The sequence below is a fragment of the Trichosurus vulpecula genome, chromosome 1, assembly GCF_011100635.1.
Source record: "Trichosurus vulpecula isolate mTriVul1 chromosome 1, mTriVul1.pri, whole genome shotgun sequence".
NCBI lineage: Eukaryota > Metazoa > Chordata > Mammalia > Diprotodontia > Phalangeridae > Trichosurus > Trichosurus vulpecula.
The window spans coordinates 462,219,492-462,243,787 of NC_050573.1; the positions used below are offsets into that span (position 1 = coordinate 462,219,492).

General features: G+C 37.7%; 1 protein-coding gene and 1 long non-coding RNA gene across 4 annotated transcripts in view; one reads left to right on the forward strand and one right to left on the reverse strand.

Annotated features, from left to right (window-relative positions):
- Positions 1-379: 379 nt before the first annotated feature.
- Positions 380-15,581, reverse strand: ARRDC3 (arrestin domain containing 3). 2 transcript variants are annotated; one of them, XM_036766426.1, is made up of 8 exons: positions 14,955-15,581; positions 10,719-10,800; positions 8,455-8,602; positions 7,389-7,491; positions 6,607-6,863; positions 5,985-6,147; positions 5,050-5,204; positions 380-3,092 (listed from the first exon to the last, which is right to left on the reverse strand). In XM_036766426.1, the coding sequence occupies exons 1-8, from the start codon at positions 15,232-15,234 to the stop codon at positions 3,036-3,038; spliced, it is 1,245 nt and encodes a 414-aa protein (XP_036622321.1). In that variant the 5' UTR covers positions 15,235-15,581; the 3' UTR covers positions 380-3,035. The 2 variants fall into 2 exon arrangements, with proteins under 2 accessions (XP_036622321.1, XP_036622326.1); XM_036766431.1 differs by lacking the exon at positions 8,455-8,602 and having other exon boundaries at positions 14,955-15,481.
- Positions 15,561-24,296, forward strand: part of LOC118856255 — a 28,416-nt gene continuing 19,680 nt past the window's right edge. The window contains exons 1-4 of one of the 2 annotated variants that reach the window (XR_005010855.1): positions 15,561-15,663; positions 16,564-16,742; positions 23,863-24,008; positions 24,113-24,176. This is a non-coding gene — a long non-coding RNA (uncharacterized LOC118856255). The remainder of the gene's footprint in view (positions 15,664-16,563; positions 16,743-23,862; positions 24,009-24,112; positions 24,177-24,296) is intronic. The other variant, XR_005010856.1, reaches the window with a different exon arrangement.

The following is a 24,296-nucleotide window of genomic DNA, read 5'->3' on the forward strand; positions in this document are numbered from 1 at the left end:
TCATGCAAATGGGCCACTGTGAAGTAACACTCCAATATTCTCTTTAGTTGGAATATGCCTTTAATCAGGATAATTAATGTCTAGTGTGTACTTAGCAAATGGGCAGGTAGAGATAGATAGAAACCTCATGGAGGGTGTGGTTTTCTTTTGCGAGTACTAGTGAATAATGAAATACTGAGTTTCTTAAGAGGATTACAAAAAACTCTAAACACAATTTTACAAAAAAAAAACCCAAAACAAAAACTTTATTTTCCACAAGGAAGAGCAATAGGAAAAATTATCATTCCCCATGTATTCTTAAAACAGAGCCTACAAGGACATGTTCAGCACCAAAATAAAAAAAAAAGGGAAAAGGAAAAAAGTACAAATGACCATAGAATATATTCTATAAAGCAAACATTTAATATTGCACTTTGTTTCTTTAACATTTTGGATTTAACTTGTCTTTCCTAATTGGAAAATCAGGAATCTCAAACACTGGAATACATTTATGAATATAATGCTTTATGTCAGGAACTGACCAATACCTAGGAAATAATATAGTAAAGTAATGCCTCTAAACAACAGAGTATAGAAATACTTTCATGGAAAAACAAAAACAAAGACCAAAAACTTTACTTGATACAGTTTTCAAAATTTAAAGTGATCACATTTCTTCATGTGGTCTGGCGCCAATTCCTATTGGTCATCCCTGCTCTCTGTGTAACTTAAGGATTACATCATGTTAAGTATTCCAATGCTATGCATATCAGTAATTGTTCCCTAGTTAGTGAGACAGAAGAGGAAGAAAAAGTTAAAGGGTGTCATCTGACAACCCCTCCCCCCCAACAAAAAAACAAAAAACAAAACAAAAAAACCACCAAATGCCCTTTATGCCAAATAATCCATCAGTTTTTTTGGGGGGAGGGAAGGGGGGGGGGGACATTCACAAAATTATTTAACAAGAATAAAAAAATATTTCAAGCCCCATTTCCTTGTTATCTAGTATTAGTTTTCTTACTGGAAAACCCTTTAACTGAATCACTTAAAACGTGATTCATTTTTATGCTGGGCTTTCTTCACCCTGTCAGCATTTTTCAAACATGAATTGTCTTCCATGTTTTCTTAAAGGCCACTTATGGAAAAGCCTATTTTGTTTTTTGTATGAAATTTTAAGACAGTATTTAACCAAGTCAAGCACCATACCAGAGTCTCTAAGGTTTATAGCCACTTCATTAAGTCATGGGTTACAGGGTAGGAAAGTTATAACACACCCTTCACTCATCAAAAAAAATGTTAACTTTGGTAGAAAAAAATTACTATTAAATTCTTTCTGAAACGTCAAGTTTATATATACTCTGAGAATGTAGGGTTATCAACGATTTTATAAATGCTGGTATGTATTAAGAGAGCTAACTGTAATTGTCTTTAATAAATTATACTACTGATCTGATCACGTTCCTTGTTTGCCAAGGATGGAAGCTTCCTTTCTACAGGTCCTTTGAAGTTTTGTCTTCTTTTCCGTCTGAACAAAAAGCTGACTTCCAAAGAAAAATTGTATTGCTGGTATAGGTTCCTCAGTTCATGTAAACATACCTTCAACAAGAGATAATTCTGCCAGCAATTACTGTTCTGGTGCTGGTCATTTTGGTGGGTTTTTGTTTGCTTATTTGATAATTTGTTTTTAAAAGGAAAAATAAAACACCCTCACACCTATCAAACTTCAACAGACCAGAAAGCAAATAGTATAAACTGAGCCCTTTTAGCCTAACAGTATTTTCTCGCAAGTTTTAAAATATACTTTCTACCAAAGACTTAAAACGTATACGCATTTTTTGGTGATTCACTTGCTATGTATAAAAATAAATTTACTTTCCCTTCCTCCCTAAGTGGCTGAGACACTTCCATACTGTTTGGACGGTAAAAGACATTTCTTAAGAGCAACAGCCCTTATTCAACCCTTGGCTGGTGCCTGCGGATACTGCCTTTATTATTCCATTTTCAGCTCTTGCCAATTTCTTCTTCCATGTATAATGATAAAAAGGGAATGTGGGTGGGTTTTTAACTTTTGTGTATGTCCCTTTTCCAAATCTCCCTCCCCCAAAACCAACCAAATAAACAAAACAACAACAAAAGAAACAAAAACAAGAACAACAAAAAATTCAACAGTGCAATAAAACACAAATAGCATTCCAACAGTTTGGCAAGTGATGCGTTCACCTGAGATTAAGTGATTTTAGGCAGTCTGTAACAAAATGCTGCTTTGCTGTAATAGTAGAAAGGCAACACATTCTTAAAATAAATCAAGAAGGTTATACAATCTTGACAGTCTCATGAGTTTTCTCATCTTTTTTTTCTCCCTACATTGGTGTTTGCTTATCTACTACAGTAGGCTGCAAAACATACAGCAAAAAGGATTGGCTTGAAGGCATTTGATGTTTGTAAATAAATCCACAATTGGATCCAAGCTGAAGAGGTGATACATGGTCAGCCTAGAAGGACAATTCTGAGCATGTGCTACACAGGTAAAGTCCAGGCTACATTAAATTAAAAAAAAAATGTCAGTGCATTTGTCATAATAAAGTTTTTTTTTCAAAGCTTTCTTTTTGCTCCTTGTTGTGCTGACCACAAGCAAGTTTTAAAAGAGCATCAAGAGTCCGGCATAAATGGAAAAAAAAAAAGCTGTAGTGACACTGAACCGCACAATGTAAGCATTGAGCATGTGCAAATTTTCAAATCAAAAGAAGGAAATTTTCCCTCTTTTACAATGTGGTGTCTTGACACGTACGATCATAGGCTAGAATAAGGCTGCCCCGTGTATGTGCCAGTTTAAGGGGGAAAAAGCTCACTTCTTCAAGCATGTGGGAGCAGTCCTGTGATGTTGCTATAAGGCTTCAGAAGCATGATCACTGGTGGTTTTGTGTATTTGCCGTTTTCTGGGCAAGAGTAATACCACTTCCTCTGAAAACGTGTCTCCAAGATACTTCCTCTATCCACAGCAGGGCAGAGAGATACAGTTCCGGATCAAGGTCAACTTATTTCAATCAAGCTTTCCTTCAGCGAGAGGGGCAAGATGGTCTGTCATCCGTTTGTTGATCAGGATTGGGATCGATCTAGAAACAAAGAAGAGAAACAGTAAGCTATTTTGAAAATACAAGTGTACATCAAGCATGCCAATAATGTATCTTAGTTACACCTGAAGTTTCTAGTATAGAGTATTGTTTAAAAAAAAAATTCTTCCCAACATTCAGCTTTAGTCTATCATATGCAAAAATTAAGAAATTAAAAAATGTGAAAACATTTTCACAGACATTATCTCCTTTCCTAAAAACGTCATGTGAGTATTTTGCTTTAAGAACTGGCATAACTCTCCTTAAGACATTAGGAAGACTCCTTGTGCCAGCAATGCCCTGGGAGATTGTGGGGGGGGTGCAGTAACAGTCTTCAAACTAAGCAAAACTATGTAAGCAGACGGCAGAAGAGAGGGCACACAACCAGTTATTTCTTTTACTAAAGGTCTTCATGGTCAAGTCCTGTCCAATTTCATTTCAACTTGGGACAATCATAAAAGCTTGGAAAACAAACAAGCTACTGAAGATAAAATTAACCAGGCTATTTCCCTGCTATGTGAGCGTGCTTTAGAAGAACAAAAGGGGCAGCAACTTAAGAGATCAAATTCTTCTCTGTTACAAATGGTCTTAATATTCTTATACATTTTAAACATGCTATGTCAAGGGGAGAAAAAAGAAGAAAACAAAAACTCTCCAAAACCTGTGTTATGAGGCCATTCCTGAGTCATTAAAAAGTATCACTACAAATCTTGAATTCCATAAAAACAAAAGCTGTTACTGATCCTATTAAAAAACTGCTGAAACTGATTTTACATAGATTGTGGTACCTGTAAAAAAACTCTTGGTACCCTTGCTAGGCAGGAGTCAAATCCAACAGCCAGATGTGAAAAGACTAATAAATATCCAGCTACAATCTGACCTGATTATATATAGAGCATTTGAAGTAATATGCTCAGAATGTACCATAAACAACAGGGCATACCTCATATTAACTTTTAACAATAGAAGGTAAGGACAATCAACTTAGTTCATTAAAGAACCATAGTCAATCGAGGAGTGAAAATCATAAAGCAAGCTGTGAAAGGGCTCTAAATATTAGTGGCTTAACATTAAGGGTTTAGGCAAAAATCTTTCAAGTCCTCAAGATGTGCTCTCATTCTACCAACACCTAAAATACTGGCATTTCAACACAGAATAGACTGTTAAAGAGAATTATTTTTAAGGGCCAACATTTTTTGAACACGAGACTGACAACACCAAGTGTTGGCATTTTAAAAACAAAAGGAACAAAAACTATTTTTAAAAAAAGTTGATATGCCAATGTCATTAAAAGAATATAATGCCATTAGAATAGCTAAATTTTTTTCCTTAGAAAAAACTGCCTGTTCACTTCCTTTGACCACTTGTCAATTGAGGGATGTTATATATGTGTATATGTAACTTTATTACTATATTACTATATTTATTATTTATTTACACTTAAAATTCGACTTGCTGCAAAGATTTTTTTCCAAAGTTCCTTGTTTCCCTTCTAATTTCAGAAGCGTGGTTTTGCTTGTGAAAAAGCTTTTTGAATTCTATGTGATAATTAAAACTATCCATTTTGTCTTCTGTGGTCCTCTCTTATCCATTGTTTGGTTGTGAACTGTCCCCCCCATCCACAGATCTGCAGGACAATTTCTTCCTTGCCCCTCTAATCTGTTTATGATGTCACCTAAGTCCTCTGGAGCTTATCTTGGTATAACAGAATATGATGTTGGGTCTATGAAGGCAGTGCTTTTTTCAGCTTGTATATAGTCTCAGGAAAATGAACCACAGTATTAGTCTAGGAGGAATGTCATTAAGAAGGCTGAATTTCTTGTAGAAGAATTCTTATTCCATTCTCAAGCCCCAAAGAAAACACTTTTGTGTTATCTGCTGCTTTTAGGAGTTACTTGTCTCTCTCACAGCATAGAGAAGGGCTGAAGGCACTGAAAAGAAACAAGGTATTGGAGCTTACCTCTGAATAAAGAGGTGGCGGCAGAAACCGGAACTCCTGAATGTATGCAAACAGTGGTCCTTGGAGAGCTCGCTCAAAATCATCATAGGCACTCATAGGCGCGAGATGGCTCTGCCTCTGCTCCTCTGTGACAACCTCAGCATAGCTGGGTGGTGCTAAAGGATAAAGATACACGCAATTCGAACAGCAAGTTCTTATGCATGTCAAAATACAGAGCATTACAGATAGTATAGATGTTAAAAGGAAAATTCAGGGGTAAACTAGATAAGTAAAAGTGCTGGTGTCTAAAACTTAAGACTAATTGCTAACAAAAAGTTTCATTACAAAAAAAAAGCTTCATTTTAAGTTTAAATGCTTGGGCTAGATTGGTACTTTATGGGGAATAATAAAACAATCAACTCAGAAAGATTTACATAGCACTTTCCTACCAACTACCTTGTGAAATAGGGCGATGCTAATATTTTTACACACTCGGAAAAGGAGGCTCCAGGCAGTCGTGACAGAATAATGACGATGATGATAGGAGTTAGCATTTATATAGTGCCTACTATATACTAGACACTGTGCTAAATATTACCTCATTGGAGCCTCACAACAACTCTTGGAAAGTAGGTGGCATTAATCCCATTTTATAGTTGAGGAACCTGAGACAAAGAGGCTGGGACCTGCCCAAAGTCATAGCTGATAAGTATCTGAGGCTGGTTTTGAACTTGGGTCTTCCTGACTCCAGACCCAGGACTCTATCCACCAAGCCACATAGCTACCTTGTAGATAATCACACATCTAGCAAGGGGCAAAGCCAGGGCTGTCCGAACCCAGATCTACCATTTCTTAGTCTGGTCTCCTCTTTTTTACTATACCACCAAATAGATAGTCCTGTTCTAGAGAAATTAGGCTGCTGAATCAAGAGCTTAGAAATGTATTAAGCAAATTACCTTCAGGTCTTTCAGGCAGGGATAGACCAAGCCAGTTCATGTTTACGCTACACTGGCTGCTGACACTGGATGTCCTGCTACCAAATGGATGTAGAGGAATAGTACCGATGACGAGTGGCAAATTAAGAAATAAGTCCATGGCTCCAGGAATATCCACATAAACCTAAGAGGTTAAAAAAAAACAACAAAAAACAATTAGTAAAATACTGTTTTACATCTTTGGAAAGATGTTACAATTCAAATGTTGTATGCTTACTTAAAATTGCTATCTAATTTTTATTATAGTCATCTACTACATCAGTAGTGTCAAACTCAGGCCACATCTACCCTTTACTGAATGAGATTAAAATGTAATTAGGAAATGTCTGACAAAATAAAAAAAAATATAATGCCACATAATTTAATTTGTGGATTTCCACATCAACAGCATGGATCCTTACCTATGCTTTAGTAGTCTCCCTCTCTATGTGAGTCATTATAATATGATGAAGTATTTAAAATGTGAAATTTGTAGGCCTCATATAACAAAACTTCATAGCTAGATTGTGTTCTCTTAAAAAAAACAAAACAAAACAAAAAAACCTAAAAGCAGGCATAAAAGAAGTCTGAAATCTGTGCGTACCATGAGTGAATACTCCACCCGGATTATACTACAGTCCAAAATAGAAGGGGAAACTGGTGGAATTTTCAGCAGCCTCCCATTCCAGGTCTCTGTCTTCCCAGATGACAAGGATTCCCCTCGCAAATTGGCCACAAGCTGTTTTACTTCCTTCATTTTCCCTTTGGCATAGAAGGCCTGTGTTTGGTAAATGGCTGCCTTTGGCACCACCATTCGGGAAGAGCAGTTCTCAATTTCAGCAAATATCTGAATTGATTCACCTAGAGTAAAATGCAAACAAATAAAAAAAAAAGGGCGATTAGTGGTAAGACAGCTGAGAGGAAAAAAATATTTACTAAATTCTCTGACAAACGTTAAAAGCGTATGAGATATTTCACAAAATGAGAAATTTGTCCCCAGAGTGGCAAATTTTAGAGCTAACAGATTTGCACCAATAATATTTATGTCATCTGGTAAGTTCTGCAAAGAGCTTTTTACACGTTATCTCACTTATCTCCGCAATAACTCTGGGAATAGGTGCTAATATTCCCATCTTACAGATGAGGACACTGAGGCCAAAGAGGCTAAAAGTGCCTTGCCCCAACATCACAGAGCTATTAAGTGTCTAGTTAATAAGATTATGTGAATAGAGAGTATTATTTTTGATGGAAAATTTGATAAGCATAACGTATGCTATTTTACTGAACAGAATTAGGTTTTTAGCTGGGTTACAATCATCACAAATGTATACCACAAAAGCAATATAGAGAAAATGTTTTTTCATGGGCTTATTTCTGATAACATACCTGGGGTGTAGCCCTTCCTTTCAATTTTGGCACTTAAGGATATTGGGCCTGAGGTACAGAACCAGCAACACAGAGTCTTTTCTTTTGTGCCTGCTTGGGGTGACTGTAAGAAATAAAAAAGAGAAACACTTAGGAGTTGGTTTCACACCATACTGTTTAGAATATGACAAAGATTAGGCTTAAAAAAACAAAAAAGTGGTATTTTTCATTACCTAGACACAAATTTTTTTTCCATTATTCTTCATTGTGATGATTCTTTTCCATTGAGGCAATACCAATAAATTAAAAATTAAGGCAGATGATTTATTAAGATCATGTAATCTATACATGATTTTGGCATCTCTATGTATAGTTAGAAATTAAAAAAAAACCCTTTCCACAGTCCATTTAAATTTTCTTTTTAAAGAAAATAATTTGGTTATATTCTCAAACATGAGAGTCTTCTCTTTCTGAGAATTTCCCTTTTCATTTCATCTACATATTAAAACAGAAAATACAACTCAGTCTTAATAAAAGATGTTATTATTTTTGGTAAATCAAATGAAGGTTTTGAAGTCTAATTGGAATTTATGTCTCACAGAAAACATCATTAAGATGCTTACTTTTTATAAGGAATTAAAAATTGCTTTATGAGACTAATTATCTCTCTATTAATAACAACTATCCTTATATAGTAGTAATAATGCAATGCAGTACAATTTCTTAAATTTGGTTCTTTTGAATTTGCAGTCTCTTTATAAGAAACCTTGTTCCTCTCCCAATAAAATACTGGTCAGGGAACAATTCAAAGGTTTGCTTTTTGTTTGTTTTTTCCCTCTGGAATGACATATTTCATACTTAATGCTGGTTGTCCATTTCTTTTAAAATGAGTAAAAAAATACAACCAAGAGCACACACAGTATATGCTTGTCATTTCTGAATTTTGGTGCTCCAATATGTCATTAATATTTACAGCATTGGTTTTCTAAATATATTGATTATATAATAAAGATTTTGTCGTTTCGGTAATTATACTTTAGTATTTATATGCCAAAAACCAGGAATGAAGAATTCAGTCCATTCTTACCAGTAATGAAGGAGTGTTGATATCTATATGCTCAAAGACTGTAAATTCCTTCTTTAATTTTACTGGTAGAAGCCAAGGCCTGTGCAATTCGGCTTTCACCCAATAGCGCACACTACCATGTCGGCCTTCGAATGAGGTAGCAAGTGGTCTGTGCAGAACACAAAGGTCAAAATATATTATTTTTTATTTCTCTTTCTAATAATTATACATTTGGTCAGAGCATAAGTATAAATATATTGTGCTGTATTGTTTATGTATCATGATACATGAAACATTTTCTGGCAAGAGCACCAGAGGGAACAATCTCTTTCTTTGGAGGGGGGAAGGTTGGTGTAAAAAAAAAATTTCCTGTTATCCAATAGTAGCTATGAATGTTTTACTGTAATTACAGCAATTTCTCTAAAACATGCCATAAGAATACAGTTCTTTTAAACATGTAAGAGGCTACTTTAACTACGAGTAAAGTTATGAAACTGGAGAATAAGCAATTCTAAATAAATAGTAATTTCCTTGAAAACGACTTTTAATAGATTGCCCACTTATTCTTTTATTGTGGTTTATTCTGTATGCCAACTAATATGAAGGCATTTAATCCAACTGTTTTCAATGCCAGATTTCATTAGTCAAGGGTTATGACCCCTTGTGGTTATTAGTTAAGCGATAATAGATTACATATTCAGTGTTGCAAATTTTGGGTAGCTTTTTTTCCTTCAATGTCTTTCTGATCATTATATAACCTAGTTAGAGTCTCTACCCTGCCCCCCCAAATAAAAACACTTTCCAATGACTACTTAAAATCTCAATTGCTGATTTATCATCTGAATTTCTGCATCTCAGAATCATATAAGAATATATACATATATGTGTATATGTCTATCTTTTGAGCAGCTTTAAGTATCTTTTAATTTCCTACTTTATTTCTATCAGACTATTTGGATAGCCAAAAGTTCACCCAATTCCCATCTGATCTGCATCTTACTTTATCTTTTTGCATCAATGCTGTATCAGACTTTTTCTTAATTTTTATTTTCAAGAACATTTCAGCAGTTAAATTGTTTTATGTTAATTTATATAGAATAGAAAGTACAAAACAATGTTTCTAAACCCAAATCTCTGATGATATTCTTAAGTTAATTTTAGTTTATTATGGATAATTTATATGATCATTGGTTTTAATTAACCCTATTAACTGAATTTAATTGCTCTATATTGCCTTTATTCTAATTATACTTAAATTTTGCTTTTCTCTCTAAAGAGATGTGCTTTGCTCAATTTGAGGTTAAAAAAATTCTCGATTATTTTCCTTTATGAATTCTCTTTACATGTAGCAATTCAAATATTAAATTTCAGTATGCAGAGATGGGAGTTAAGTATTATGGGCACCTGATTAACTTTTATATAAGGTAAGTTTATTCTAAGACAATCAGTACAAGTGCCATTTTTCAATATCTGTGAAATGCATTCATTACTCCTTTTCCATATGTTGAAAAATTATAAAATTCCTTCACACCCCTCAATATTCTTCTTTCTGTTAATAAGAAAACAAGATTAAATGCATATGCAAATATGAGTTTACTTTTCTAAGTATATTTTCATTACTAATTATTTTCTACCCTCTTAACTGACTGGAATGTGAAAGTCTTCTACTCCCACTTCACCCTCAGTCCCTCTGCTTAACTGTTTCATCTTGATTTTTTGCGAGTTTCGATATATGTAGTCACAATTTTCTTTACATTTCCACTTTGTTCCATTTAATTTTCTCCTAAGGCTTTCCTTTTATTGTGATATGGCTTGTAAACTTGACTTACATACCTTCACAGAGCCATACAAGACTTCAAAGACGAAGTCTAAGTATCTCATTAATGTTTACTGATCAAGCAATATGTATTTCTCAAATGTCTACTATGCTAGCACCAAGCTGGGCCCTATTCAACCCTAGTCTTATTCTCCCAAAATAAACAAAATACTGTGTTTCATACTCAAGTATTGTAACCCTTTGGCAGGTACTAGAAATTCAAATTTTATTTCCATTATTTTATCATTGGAAAGAAAAAATAGCCTCTTAAGTTTAATGGGCTGTTTTCCTATATCAGGTTTTAGTACATTTCCTCAGTAATGAAAAGGGTTTTTTTTTGTTTGTTTGGTGTGTGTGTTGTGTTTTTTCCAACTATAGATGTAAAAATGTAGACTATTGAGAATTTTTTAAACTTTAAAAGAATCTTTTTGACTGTTTGGTGAAATGTGGAATTATATATAATACTTACGTCTGTGGAAGCTCAAAGCTGAATGCATATTCATGCCTTCCTGAATGAATAGTGTTGAGGCCCTCTTCTGAATTGTCATCATCTATAAAAAAAGAAAAAATGCCATTCTGTCTTTAAGTATTATCTCTGTTGTTATAAATTATAAATAAGTGTCTACTTATTCAATATGGCAAAATTTTAATTTAATTCTCCCCTCCCCCAAAGTCTTTTAATTTGCCACATTAAGGGCCTATTTTAAGGAAAAATTAAGTTCTTAACTAGGCACTTATTGGTTTGCCTCTTTTTACAGAATGGTAAAATGTATGTGAATATAAATTTCCCTATTTCAAATCATTTAAAAACTTATACATGGAGAATGGTCTTTTATAGCAGTGGATTTTTATGTGCTTCCCTGCCCCCCCAACTTTAAAATGCGATTTCCTAACTAAAAAAAAATTCAGTCTTGATAGTTGTTTTTTCTTTATTACTATTAATAGCAGCAAACAATTCCCAAGCAACTACCTTTTTAATGTTATCTGACAATATCAAATTATGGAGTTTGGGGAGGAGGCAACTTATAAAACAACTACCATTGTTCAAAGGGAAGGGTCTAATATATAGAGTAACACCCTTTGCAAAGATGAAACCCAGGGAGGTGTTTGTAACTTTCAGACAAGAAGCTAAGCAGACCTTCCCTTTCATCCGATCCATATTATCTTATTACTAATACACGGTAGGAAAGCCTTTCACCCAAAATGGAGGGGAGTCAGTCTTTGGTCCAAGTGTCGTCCCTACTTTATAGAGGGTGATGGCCATAAAGGCCACTTTTCTTTGGGCAGCCAAATTCTAGTGCTGCGCCCCTTGCTATTACTGCATTCCCCTAAATAAACTGATTTTCTCCCCCTCAACTATTTTAAGAACGCACACACAAATGCTTGGTTCTTATTTTTCCATTTTATCAAAAAGGTAAAAAATAAATTCCCCCCCCCTCCAGCTTTGCACTTTTCACACAAAATCCAAGAATCATTGCGGTTTGTACATTTCACCCCCAATGATGATTTCATTGCAGCTCCAAGGCTAGCTAAGATGGCCATTTCTACATTTCTGGCCCTCCAGCAGCCCAAAGTCCTCCCCCTCTCCTTCTTTCCATCTCTCGCTGTTCGCTTTTTGTGCCAGCTCAGCAGTCTTAGTGAGACTCAGCACAGCGGCAGCAGCGGAGGCAGGGGCGGCAGCGGCAGCAGCAGAAGCCTGAGCCCGAGCCCAGTGGTAAACAAGTGCTGAGCTGTCAATCAAAGACTAGACTCAAGCAGGAGAGGACCGGCCTAAACCGGCGCGAGCTGAGCCCCAGCCAGCCAGCCAGCCTCCAATATACATACAGTATACATTACACTCTAGCGCATTCGCTCACGCGCAACCTAGACTGCTAGAGAGACCCGAGAAGGGGAGGGGTGGGGAAACCGGGGGGGGGGGGGAGGGAGCGGGGCAGGGGGGGTGGTGGTGGTGTGCACATATACACCCTCTCCTAAGCTTCCGGTTTTGCACACCCAGGCCACTGTGCCCAAGGGGTTTTGCCTACTTTTGGCCCAGGCACCTTTAGGTGCTGGTTGTTACTGGCTTTGGAAAAAGCAAAAAAAAAGAAGAAAGGGGTGGGGGTCAAGACAAAATATAATTATGCAACGCAAAACGAAATGCAAAAGGTCCCCTGGGTAGGGAAGGTGTGTATGCACACACACATACACACATGAAGCCCTAATGTAATTAAAATGTGATACTAAAGCATTATTTGTCCCCCCTCCCCCCAGCGTTTGCTATCTTGGGTCCTGGCTATCCTGTCTCTTGGGTCATCGCAAGGTAACTCGCTTTGTTATCGAATGGCAAGGTGGTGGGAAACACCCTTCTCCTTTTCAACAAAATTGACACTCTTTTAGACCTTCCCCCACGCCTCTGCAGAGGGAAGGATTTCCCCCAAACCTGCCTAGTCCGGTTATTTCCAGTCAAAAACGGGAGGGTCCAGGACAATTCTGGTATCCTCAAGGCCATGGGGGAGGGGAGAGAAATTAGCATTTTCATTCCACGAAAGCCCAATTAGTTTCAAGGGGAGGGGGGGGGTGCAACAAGGGCCGGGTGGGTGTTAATACAGGGGGAAGGAGGGCAACGCAACATAGCGGGGTCCGGAAAGGACTGCGTGGGGCTGCACAGGGACAAGTATCGGGACCCCAGACAGTCTGATTGACGGACTGCCCAAGAGGAACCTTTTACCGGCGCGCGCCGGAATCCAGGAACTGGAATCCTCAATCTTCGCCCCCTCCCTGCCCGAATTCCCTCTCCCCACCGGGACAGGCACCCAATCCAATCAGCAGCTGGCATCGCCTTAGCAACAGGCTAACAAACCAAACTCCGCCTATCACTGCCGGCACGGGGCGTGGCCCCAGTTACCAGGCTAGTTTGAGAGGTCCCTGGTCTAAGTCATTGAAACTATTCCAGGTTAACGTCGGTCCGCGTTTGCCTGGACTGGGGGTGGTGAGTGGGTGGGGGTGGGTGATAACAGGTTCTTGTAAATGAAATATGGCAGACATAAATTAAAGGGTATTCTGCTCTCTAATTTTTACCCCCTTCTTCCCTATCCCCAACTACTGCGAGGCTCCCTTAACTACAATTTCATCATATCTTTTATATCTACTTAATGATTTACCCCCTTGTCGCCACCCCCCCTTCCCAAAAAAGATAGCTTAGGTATAAGCTTAGTTACAAACTCCGGTGGCTGTTTTTAATAAGCACCAGAAATGTAATTAGGCATTTACTCTTTTTACTGTGGTTTAATATTTGAGGGCCTTAACAATTAATGGATGCAAAGCATGGGCAAATAGTTTTAAAATATTTTATTCTTCTATGGAAATGTCAGTTTTCCCTTAGCACCCGGACATGCTGCATCATAGATGTAAGTTATATCATCTTTCATTTATTCCTACATTTGACTGAGACTTGAGATAGCATAACTTAGCTAGGAATGTCTATTTTTTTTAAAAAAGGGGAAAAAAGGCAAAATAGCTCAAATTCTTTATTTTATCTGCAAAATCGTCAATGTCTGAACTAAATACTGCATTAAATAGGAGAAGGACCAAGAATTACATAACCAGTTTTAACATTATAGTCCTCTGGTGCTAGGAATTAAGTCATCGCCACCACCTGACGCGTGTAACCAATCTGCTGAGAGCAGAACAGGCGCCCCTCCTCACCCCCCCCCAGTACTGGTCCGAAACAGGATTGAACCGCTTCTAACAAAGGGTGGAAACTTAGAAAAACAAGCTTAGAGTCTGCTATATTTCCACAATGTATCCATTCAAACAATAGATTAGCAATCTCAGGACCCCTTACCCCTTTGACAGTTTTTATCTTCCTTTTTTTTTTTAACCAAAATCAGACCTAGGATGAGAAGTCCTTTACATTTCCTTTTGACTGGCACCGGTTTCATTCAATGTATGTACCAAAGTTAGGAATGATGCTCTCAAAAGAAAAAAATTGACCTTAAATGGCCTCTTGGTCAAATTTTAAACCTACCATGATGATACAGTCTTTTTTTCCCCCATTTTTTTTTTAAAGAAAAGAAGAAAGGTAGCTTGATGTAAATTTCGAACTGAATAGGAAAGAAGAAAAAAATAACACGTGGGGTGTTTGATAGCATATGTCAAAATAAGCCACGGGAAACCCTTTATCAAGGAACAATGATTAATTCTGAAATCATTGCATGTCGATGTTAAAATCTAAAATGCACCTCTATTCGTTCATTAATAGATGCTACTCCATGCTTTTATTGCAACTCATTTTGTAGAGCCAAGGTTGCAAGTAAAAAAAAAAAAAAAGAAAGAAACAGTTGAGATTCGACTCCAGTTTTTAGCATTGCGTTTGGAAACCATATTACTAAAATGATTAAATCTGATGGAAGGAGCTATTAGAAATATGGTACACATGAATTCCAAGTGCGTATAGCAAGAGGCTGATAGAGGTGTTAGAGGTAGTTAGCGAAGTGCTCTATACAGTCACTTTGCAGATGGCTCGAATGCATTGCTACTTAACGCTCGATAAATGTAAAAAAAAAAACCCAAAATTTCAAGTTTGCAAAAAGATTCTCTACAACAAATGCTCAGATTTTAAACTGCAAAAGCCAAGAATTAAATTGCATCAACTCATAAAAAATAAGAGGCACGTTAAAGAAAATCATATTCCTCTATGACTTCTAAATATTACAAAAAAACTTACCTCTTTCATGCCCAATTAAGATGTCTTTATGGTTGAAATATTCTACTTCTTCAGTGTAATTCTGTGTATAGGCAGTGTTGGATCCAGCATTTCTAGATTCAGTCCAGCGTACTTTCGCATGTCCTCTCGCATGAATTTTGAGAGATTTTACTCTGATTTCCCCAGTAACTTCTAAATTCACTCTTCCTGAGACTGTATCCCCACTAGAATATACAGGGACATTACTGTCATTAAGACAGTCAAAGCTTATTGTCAAACTCTTAACCTTCCCCAGCACCATGATTATAACAAAATCTATAAAAAAATATAATGTAAGACAAAAAAAGTCAAGATCACATATAAAATGCGATCTTCACTAAACACTGATCGATGTCTTTGCCGTGCAAAAGGCTTGCAGGCAGGATCAGTGCCTTCTTTACAAATAGTTCATTGAGATTTCTTAAAAAGTCACAGCACTGGAGGCTGCTCGCTGCTACTTCTCAGATCAGTGGTCTCTGTACAAAGACGGGTGGCTACAGCTTGCCAGCTCACTTTAAAAGCAGCTTTGTGAAAAACAACCCCACAGAGCATGCGCACGGCTCTGCTGCTTTTTCTTCCCCCTCCCTCGCGTCCCTCTTCCTTTCTGGTACAGTAGGTGTAGAACAGAGGGAAGAAGACTGCTGTAGACGGAGAGCTGAACCTGACTTCTCTTCATTGAGTGTTCCTATTGGTGGGCAGGCTACCGTAAAACTCCAGAAGTGGGATAGGAGGCCTTACTACCGAACAGATTCTAATAGCTGTTGGTAGAACGAGAATGGCAGAGCAGGGGCCACGAGGGGACGCAGGCGGAGAGAGGCTCGGGTGGCTGCTGCTGAACCGCTCGCCCAGGGCTTGCATTGAGGGCAGGGCTGAAATGTGCCCACCGGGAACTACCGGAGAAAGAAGAGGAAAGCGGGGAGGGGGGAGGGAGAAAGGGAGAAACCTGTTGGACGGGCCAATATTAAAGTGATCTAATGAATTTCAAGAGAAATTGCAATAAAAAAATAATACAACAAACCCAGGCTTAAGAAATATGGTTAATAGACAAATGTGGGGAGGATGATTGGAAACTTTGTATCTGATGCTGTTCGGGGTAGGGAGGAAATCTACTCAGTGGAGGTGAAAGGAATCCTGTCTTAACATTGAGACTTGCCGCGGACGAGAAAGAGACCAGCTTAATTTAAGCAGATCTGTGTGCAGCAGCAGCGGCTTGCCTTCTCCATTTCTAAAACTCCATTGCCACGAAAAACAACCAAATCATTAGGGCTGACCACTTCCTTAAAAGAAAGAGTCCTGTTTAAAGGAACCACCTACAAGCCTTATTTTAAGGGTTTGACATGCTGTCCTGAGAGGGCTCCAAGAATTGTCTGGTTTTTAAAAAAGGAAACCTTGGAAAAGACGAGACCTAGTGTTTATTTAGACATACTGTTACAACAAGAACAAAATACTGTAGGGAAAAATAGTGTGGATGTTTTTTAAAATCCTACTTCTGGATTAGGTGACATTAAACGTAGTCTTTTAAAAAGCACCTATGTGGCTCTGAAGGCCTTGAATCTTCAAGGTACAGATTATTGTTGCCTTTTTTTTTCAGAAGTACAGAAACACAGCTGAGCTACCAAGACTTCCCTTCATAATATAGAATTCCTGATTTCCTGATCTCTCAGACTGAAACAATATTGCTTAAAAAAAATTAGTCTTCAGAAGTAAAGCTTAGCTCTAATGAAGTCCAAGAAAGGAATAAGCTACTGAGGATATTTACTAAATATGAAGGTAAGTTTAATGGCAAAATATAGAATTTTCCAACTTAAAATGTTAGTCTTCCCTCCCTTTTTCTTATTTTCTGCATCTAACTAAAAAAAGTGACACCAAAATAATAATACACTTTGGTCATCTTTCCTTACACCTACATTTCTACATTTTAATTTTTTTTTTTTTTAGTGTAGCACATCAGGATAAATTGAGTAGTTAAGTCACAATGAAGTCAATGTGTTAGTTCTGCTGGCTACTTTGTAAAATGCCGAAATAGCCTACAGTTGACCTATGATAGCTTACTCATTTCTTGTCTCTGGATCTTGGCTATGCATATATTAGTATTTTTCTGAAGTATAAACCATTTAAGGGCCAGGGACTAGGACTTACTACCATGATGCGGAGAGAGAGCACTGGTTTTGGAGTTCAAAGGACCAGAGTTCAAATTTTAGCTTCTCACCTCATGACTTTGGCCAATCTTTTAAGTGCAATGGGCTTGAGATGTCTGGTCTGCAAAATGAGGGAATCGGAATAGATAATCTCTAAATTCCCATCCAGCTAGAGATCTTTGTTTATGAATTTTATTGTTCATATGACTTAATATCTCCTCTGACCTAGGACAGGATACAGTGCATTGATGGAGAAAATTACATGGTATAGTGGAACCAGTGTACCAGACAAAGTCAAGACACCTAGGTCAGACTGCTGGGTTCTATCCTCATTAACTGTGTGGCCATGTATATGTCACTAAACTTCTGTGAGCCTGTAAAATGGGACTGAAATGTCTATGCTATCGGCTTCATGGGTTTTTTGTGAAGAAAGTGTTTCATAAACTTCAAAGTTTACAAACTTTCATAAACTTTCAAAGTCTTAATAAATGTTTGTTGAATTGTTGTTAATTTGGACAGTTATGTTTAGAATAATGGGTCTGTTTTTCATAGGGGAAAAAATAATATCTTCTCTTGGTTGACACCTGGTGGAAATTCTACGGATCTTATCAAATACTTTGAAGGCTAGCCTAGGCCTGGAGTACAGATAATACTTGTGTTTCCCCGCCACCTAGTGGTAAAGCTGTTGAACTTGCCAAAATGCCTATTCATCAGCTTCCTCAATTTTAAATGCCATTTAGTTCAATAATGATAAAAAGAAGTACTGTACACTATGAGAAAGACTGCAATGCTAGCTGCCGCTTTACATGAGTAAACAAAATTTATCAATAGCGGGATGTTTCAGAGCTTGTAGAGAAATTTCTCCTGTAAAAAATACAGATTATTTCTGAAAACCATGCATTACAAGGCCATGGTTAAAACCAGTTAAAAGAGAGCCAGAAACACCCGTAAGTGGATTGGTAAACTGTCTTTAACATATGTCTTTAGCATATATATAATATATATTTATATAGTTTATAACTTATTCTTGATTTCATACAATCCCTAATATTCGATGCATTCAGATTTAATAAATTACCAATATTTCTTTTTATTGTTTTTGTTTTGTTTTTTGGAGGTGGGAAGACAGGGCAGTTGGGGTTAAGTGACTTGCCCAAGGTCACACAGCTAATAAGTGTGTCAAGTGTCTGAGGTCTGATTTGAACTCAGGTCCTCCTGACTCCAGGGCCGGTGCTTTACTTACTGTGCCACCTAGTTGCCCCCCAATATTTCTTTTTAAATCAGGTGGGTAAAGGATTATCAATTTTGTTAGTCTTTTCAAAGAACAATCTTTTAGTTTTGTTTATTAGTTCTATAGTATTTTTGTTTACCAATTTATTTCTCCTTTATTTTTAAATATTTTTTATTCTGTACTTATTTAAAGTTTGTTTATCTGTTGGGTTTGCTGATATCTGCTGGTTTGTCTTTTGTTTTGAGGGTTTTTTGTTTATAAAAATACTTTTAGTAATGCTAAAGAAATACTAAATTACTATTTATCACTTCTCCACTAACACTTTATTTTAACCCCTGAAAGATTTTATGCACTTACCTTCAGAGTACTTTTCTCTTGTATGTTTTTCGGGTAAGAGACTTTAAATGAATTTTAGGTTCACTTTTGCGTCTCTTTCCCCTTGTTCCAGGGTCTAAAACTTCAAAATCCCAATGCTTCATTCAGAACCTCTTTAAAATCAATGTCTACTTTTCCATTTCTTATGAAAAAAAATTTTGTCCAAAATTTGGATGTTTTCTCTCATGATTATCCATTTATTTTTTTCCTTTCAGGATTTGTTGCCCAATTTATCCACCATTTAGTCAGTTTAAAATGCCACAGTCAGAATAATCTTCCTTTCCTGTATTATAATCATTATGTTATCCTTCTCAAACAGCTTCACTCGGTCTTTTTTTTTTTTTGCATAAGTTTAAGCTATTCCTACTTACCACTGAGGCCTTTCCTCTGCTGTACCCCAACTTAAAACTCATGTGTCATCTCCTCCTACTCATCTGCTAACTCTCCATACTCCTGTCAAGCCCATCTTTCTGCCCCCTTTGTTAACTTGTCCCACTGTTGCCTCTATGCATAGTTACATGCGGCTTCCTGTCCTCTGAACAACCTCCCACTGCTGCAAGTTACCTCCTTTCTCTTCTGCAAACCCCTACTCTAGACTCGCTTCTGGACAGCAAGCTGAAAAAGGAGAGGTTCCAATGAGATAATGTTCGTAAAACGCTTCACACAGTACATAGCAGGTACCATCTAGATGCTTATTTCCTTTCCTTCCTCCCAGTCTAATTTGCAAGCCTGCAGACGGGTCCATTTAGACAAAATAATTATTTTTTCCTTTTTTCTGCTTATTCAGAAGACTCTGAATGATGAACAAAGCTTAACAAATTTTATTTTAAGTATCTTGGTAGAAGTGGTTTTTATAATCAAAGCTGAAATATTTGTGAAATATTTATGAATTTATTAATAAAAGAACAATGTGAGTTGAGGGGCTCTTAGTTTCTGTTCCCCTAAAGTTCTGCTCTGGTAGGTCATACAGTAGCTAGAGCACTGACCCTTAAATCAGGAGAACCTGAGTTTGAAACTGGATTCAGACACTTACTACCTATGTGACCCTGGGCAAGTCATTTAACCCGTTTTCCTCAGTTCCTTATCTGTAAAATGAGCTGGAGAAGGAAATGGCAAATGATTCCAGTATCTTTGCCAAGAAAACCCCAAATAAGGTCACAGAGAGTCAGGCATCATTGAAACGACTGAACAACTACTGCTAGCTAAGATTTATATAGCACTTTACAATTTTTATTTAATTTGATCCTTACAACAACCCTGGGAGGTAGTTGTTATCATTATGATCCTCATTTTATGGTTGAGGAAACTGAGGCAGAGATTAAGTGACTTGCCCAAGGTCACACAGCTAATAAGTGTCTGTGGTGAAATTGGAACTCAGGTCAGCCCAACTCCAGGCCCAGTGTTGTATCCACTGCATCACATAGCTGCTCCAGATAATGCAATAATCCAGGGCTAATGACAGCATAAAATATTTTTTGAGTGGATCTGTGATTTTGTTAGTGTAGAAAACTTCCAGTGAGGAACTTTCTTCAGCAAGGCCAGTTGGCATCTTTTCTGCCATGTCTTGTCTTAGAGAGTAGTAGGGCATGGAAGAGTTAAGTGAATTACCCAGAATCCCATTGCCGTATGTCAGAAGTGTGGCTGGAGTCTAGGTTTTCATTTGTAAAACTTGTTGGAGATTGCAAAGTACCATATCTAAAAAAATATTAAGTAGAAGCTTTGGCAGAACTACTGCTAGTTGTGATATTCAGGCCTTTTAAGATTATGTTAATGTTAGATATTATTATGGAGAAAGACAGAACTCTGACTTATTTCATACAAAAACCACCCAAATTTCAGATACCACACTAGGAGCTGAGATGTAAAGAGCCATTTAAACTCTTCATTCCTCCTGGCTAGGAGTTCAAAGGCAGAATTTTGTCCTATAAAGTTAAAGGTGGGATTGTATACTTGCATGTTTCTTGATTGCATTGTTCAAGAGTTTTTATGGCTCCAACTTTGGGTATCCTCTACAAATTCAACAAATGTTAAGTGTTTATACCTGTTAGACAGCTGAGGTTGACGTTGACTTTATGACGAGAGTAGTTAAAATTTTAACTCAAGAGTTAGTTTTGTTTTTATTCTTCCTCATTAAAAAAAATTAAAACTGGAATGATCAACTCTTCAGTGGCTGGAGTAACAGGTTGTGAACAAGATACTACTTTAGGGAGTCCCAGGAGATCCTTGAGGGAGACTCCAGTGCCATCTTCCCTTCCTTTCTGTAAATTACCATGAATAGTATTAATCCCCTGCTATGTGCTAGGCACTGTATTCACTACTGGGGATCCAGAGACAGAAAAGAAGCACTCTTAGCCCTCAAGGAGCCTATTCTACTCCTCCAGGGGAAACAATACACGTACATGCACACATGTATACATGCATGCATGCACACACACATATACACGAAAATATCAGTGTATATGAAATATTTAAAACGTGATTTTTGTAGCGAGGCACTACAAAATTAAGAAAGGCTTCATGTAGAAGGTGGCACTCGAGCTAATCCTTGAAGGAAAGTAGGGATTTTTCAGAGGTAGAGGTGAGGATTAAGTATATTCCAGGCATTGGGGATAGCTGTTGCAAAAGCGTGGGGATGGGAGGTGTGGCTAGGTGGCACCATAGTGCACACAGAGCGCCTAGAGTGAGGAACACCTGAATTCAACTCTGACCTCAGACACTTACTAGCTCCTGTTTGCCTCAGTTTCTTAATCTGTAAAATGGGGATAATATTAGTACCTACTTCCCAGGGTTATTGTAAGGATGAAGTGAAGTACTAATTGTAATGTGCTTAGCACAGTGCTTTGCACATAGTAACTCCTATATAAATAACTATAGGCTGCTATATTAAGACAGTCTAAGGCATTCCTTCCCCACTCCCTTCACATTTCATCCTCCCCCCCGTTGTAAACACTACATAAATGTTAGCCGTTTTCATTATTATGAGGAACGATAAGGCCAGGATGGACAGGCATAATGTGTAATAAGTCTGGAAAGATAGGTTGAGACCTGGGGTGAAGAGATTTAAGAATTTTAAATGCCAAAAGATCTCTAGAAAGAGAAATGCCAAGTATGTCATCCTAAAGGCTCAGAGAAGGGGTGTGTTCTACAAGTCCTAGAGCAGAAGAGCTGAGATGTGTCCCCAGAGGCTTTCACTCTTCCCTCTCCTTCCACCCCCATATACAATCAGTTACTAAAGCCTGCTAATTCTGTCTCCGCATAATTTATTGAATCTGCCCCCTCCTCTCCATTCATAGAGCCATCACCCTCGCTCATGCTTTCATCATCTCTTGTATCACTGAGGAAAGAATAGAATTTTGGGGCATATTTTAAACTATTTGCATAGACATTCAAAAGGCTTAGGTTACTGTGAGTTATGCTTGGTTAATGTCTGTCAAATACTTTACACGTGCTGTATAGGTAAATTCATAAAATGAGGAGAAAAAATATTTATTTCGAAAGAACATATAAAAGTCCAAAAAAAAGCAGTAAATCCATAAAGACATTCATACACACTTACCTCATTTCATCCTTTCGGCTGTGCTGGTATAATCAATTGCAGTCCATTGAAAGTGATTTTGAACCTTGGCTCTGGCCCTTGCTAGCCATGAACAGGCCACCTCCTGACCTTTCTGGGGTTGATAATATTTGTGCTGCTTTGCTAACCTTGTTGTAGTTGTTCCTTCTTTGTTTCTGAAGAAGACCAGTGACATTCCAGTATGGGAGTCAGGGTAAGGTGTGTTCTTATTCAGCAGTGGCTGATCAGTCCAATATGAGTTTGAAAGGCACCACCACAGATCAGGCACAGATCACTCCGTTAGGACAAGTAGAGTGGAAGTGGCGCTGGATTTGTGCAGCTCAGATTTTCTTTGTGTTTTTATTATTCTGCTTTGTTCATGGAGTTCAGTGCCTTCTTTGATGCAGGCATGCCATGCTGGGTGCAAGGCGGTCCTATGCCAATGTTTCCTGTCTCACAGTCAGTATTAGAGTTCTTCAGAGATAGCTTGAGAGTGTCCTTTTACCTCTTCTGACCAAGATGTGGGTCCTTATCTTGTGGGAATTGTCCATAAAATAGTCTTTTGGGTAAGTGTGCCTTTGTCTTTCAAACAATGTGGCCAGTCCATTGGAGTTGTGCTCTGTGCAATAGAGTATGAACATTTGGCAGTTCAGCTCTAGGGAGGACCTCAGTGCCTCAGTGTTTGGCACCTTATCTCGTCAGGTAATGTTCAGGATCTTCCTGATGCAATTCAAATGGAAGTATTTCAATTTTCTGGCATGGTGCTGATAGACTGACCAGGTTTTACAGGTAAGAGTATGGTGGCTCTGTAGAGCTTCAGTTTGGTAGACAGCCTGATATTTCTTCTCTCCTATACTTTCTTTTGGAGCCCCCCAAACACTGAGCTAGCTCTGGCAGTATGTGCATCAACCTCATCATCTATGTGGACATCCCTGGAGAGTGTACTGCCAGGGTAAAGTGAAATTATCCACAGCATTCAAACGTTCTCCATTTGCTGTAATCTATGGTTCCACATATGGATGGTGCAGTGCTGGCTGGTGAAGAACCTCGCTTTTCTTGGTGTTAACTGTCAGGCTAAAATTGTCAGGCAGCACAGAATTGATCCATCCTGTGTTGCATCTTGGCCTCACAGGATGCACTGAGTTACACAATCATGTGTAAACAAAAGGTTGAGCACCAATTCCACTTCCACTTTAGTCTTGGCTTGTAGCCTTTCCAAATTAAATAGTTTACCAGTTGGGAAGCTGACCTTGATGCTGCTTTCATCCCCATTGAAGACATCTGACATGGAGGAAAACACCAAGGCTTGTCAACATTGTATGCCCGTTTCACCACGGCATGCTTGCACAGGTTTGCATGAAGGACGATGCTCTTATGCTTTCCCAGTCACCAGCAGAGTGAAGCAGGATTGTGTGCTTGTTCCCATACTCTTCAGCATGATGCTAACCTTAAAGTGCTAAAGAAATGCAGATTAATCACTATTATCAGCTTCAAAGCCCGTGTTTAGCTTCATCTTAATTACATTACCTTGCTGCTAGTCCTATGGCCAGGTTTTTCATAACTCCATCTATCCATATTTATTCACTAATCCAGGTTAAATGGCGTAAATTTAAAAGAGAGATAAGTGATAGGAAGAGATTGAAGGCATTAGGGAATTATCGAAACAGTGGACTGGAGGAGTTCATTTGCTTCCTGTGTCCTTTCTTCATGTGACCTAATCCACATCCACGAGGACATTTGTGAGTACAAAAACATACTAATAGGGCTAAAATAACATGAGAAGTAAAGAAACATCAGTGCAAACATGGTATTTCACCTGTCTTTTCATTTCCTCATTTTACAGACATTATTCTCATTCGCTTAGAGAGAAGATAGCGACAGAACACAAGATGACTAACTTGGAGGAGGTGGGTAGTTTGATTCTGGCACTGACTTTGTTTCTAGAACTTAAAAGAAATAGGATTTTATTTCATGAATTAAAGAATTATGATATTCCATTGCTTTGCTCTTCCTGGTTTTTAATGCAA

Coding starts and splice junctions, on each gene's coding strand:
- ARRDC3 (XM_036766426.1), bottom strand. CDS start 15,234: ATGGTGCTGGGGAAGGTTAAGAGTTTGACAATAAGCTTTGACTGTCTT. Junction 6,864..7,388: donor AAGGAAGGGCTACACCCCAG/GTATGTTATCAG, acceptor ATTTTACTCTAG/GTGAATCAATTCAGATATTT. Junction 5,205..5,984: donor CCTGCCTGAAAGACCTGAAG/GTAATTTGCTTA, acceptor TTTATCCTTTAG/CACCACCCAGCTATGCTGAG.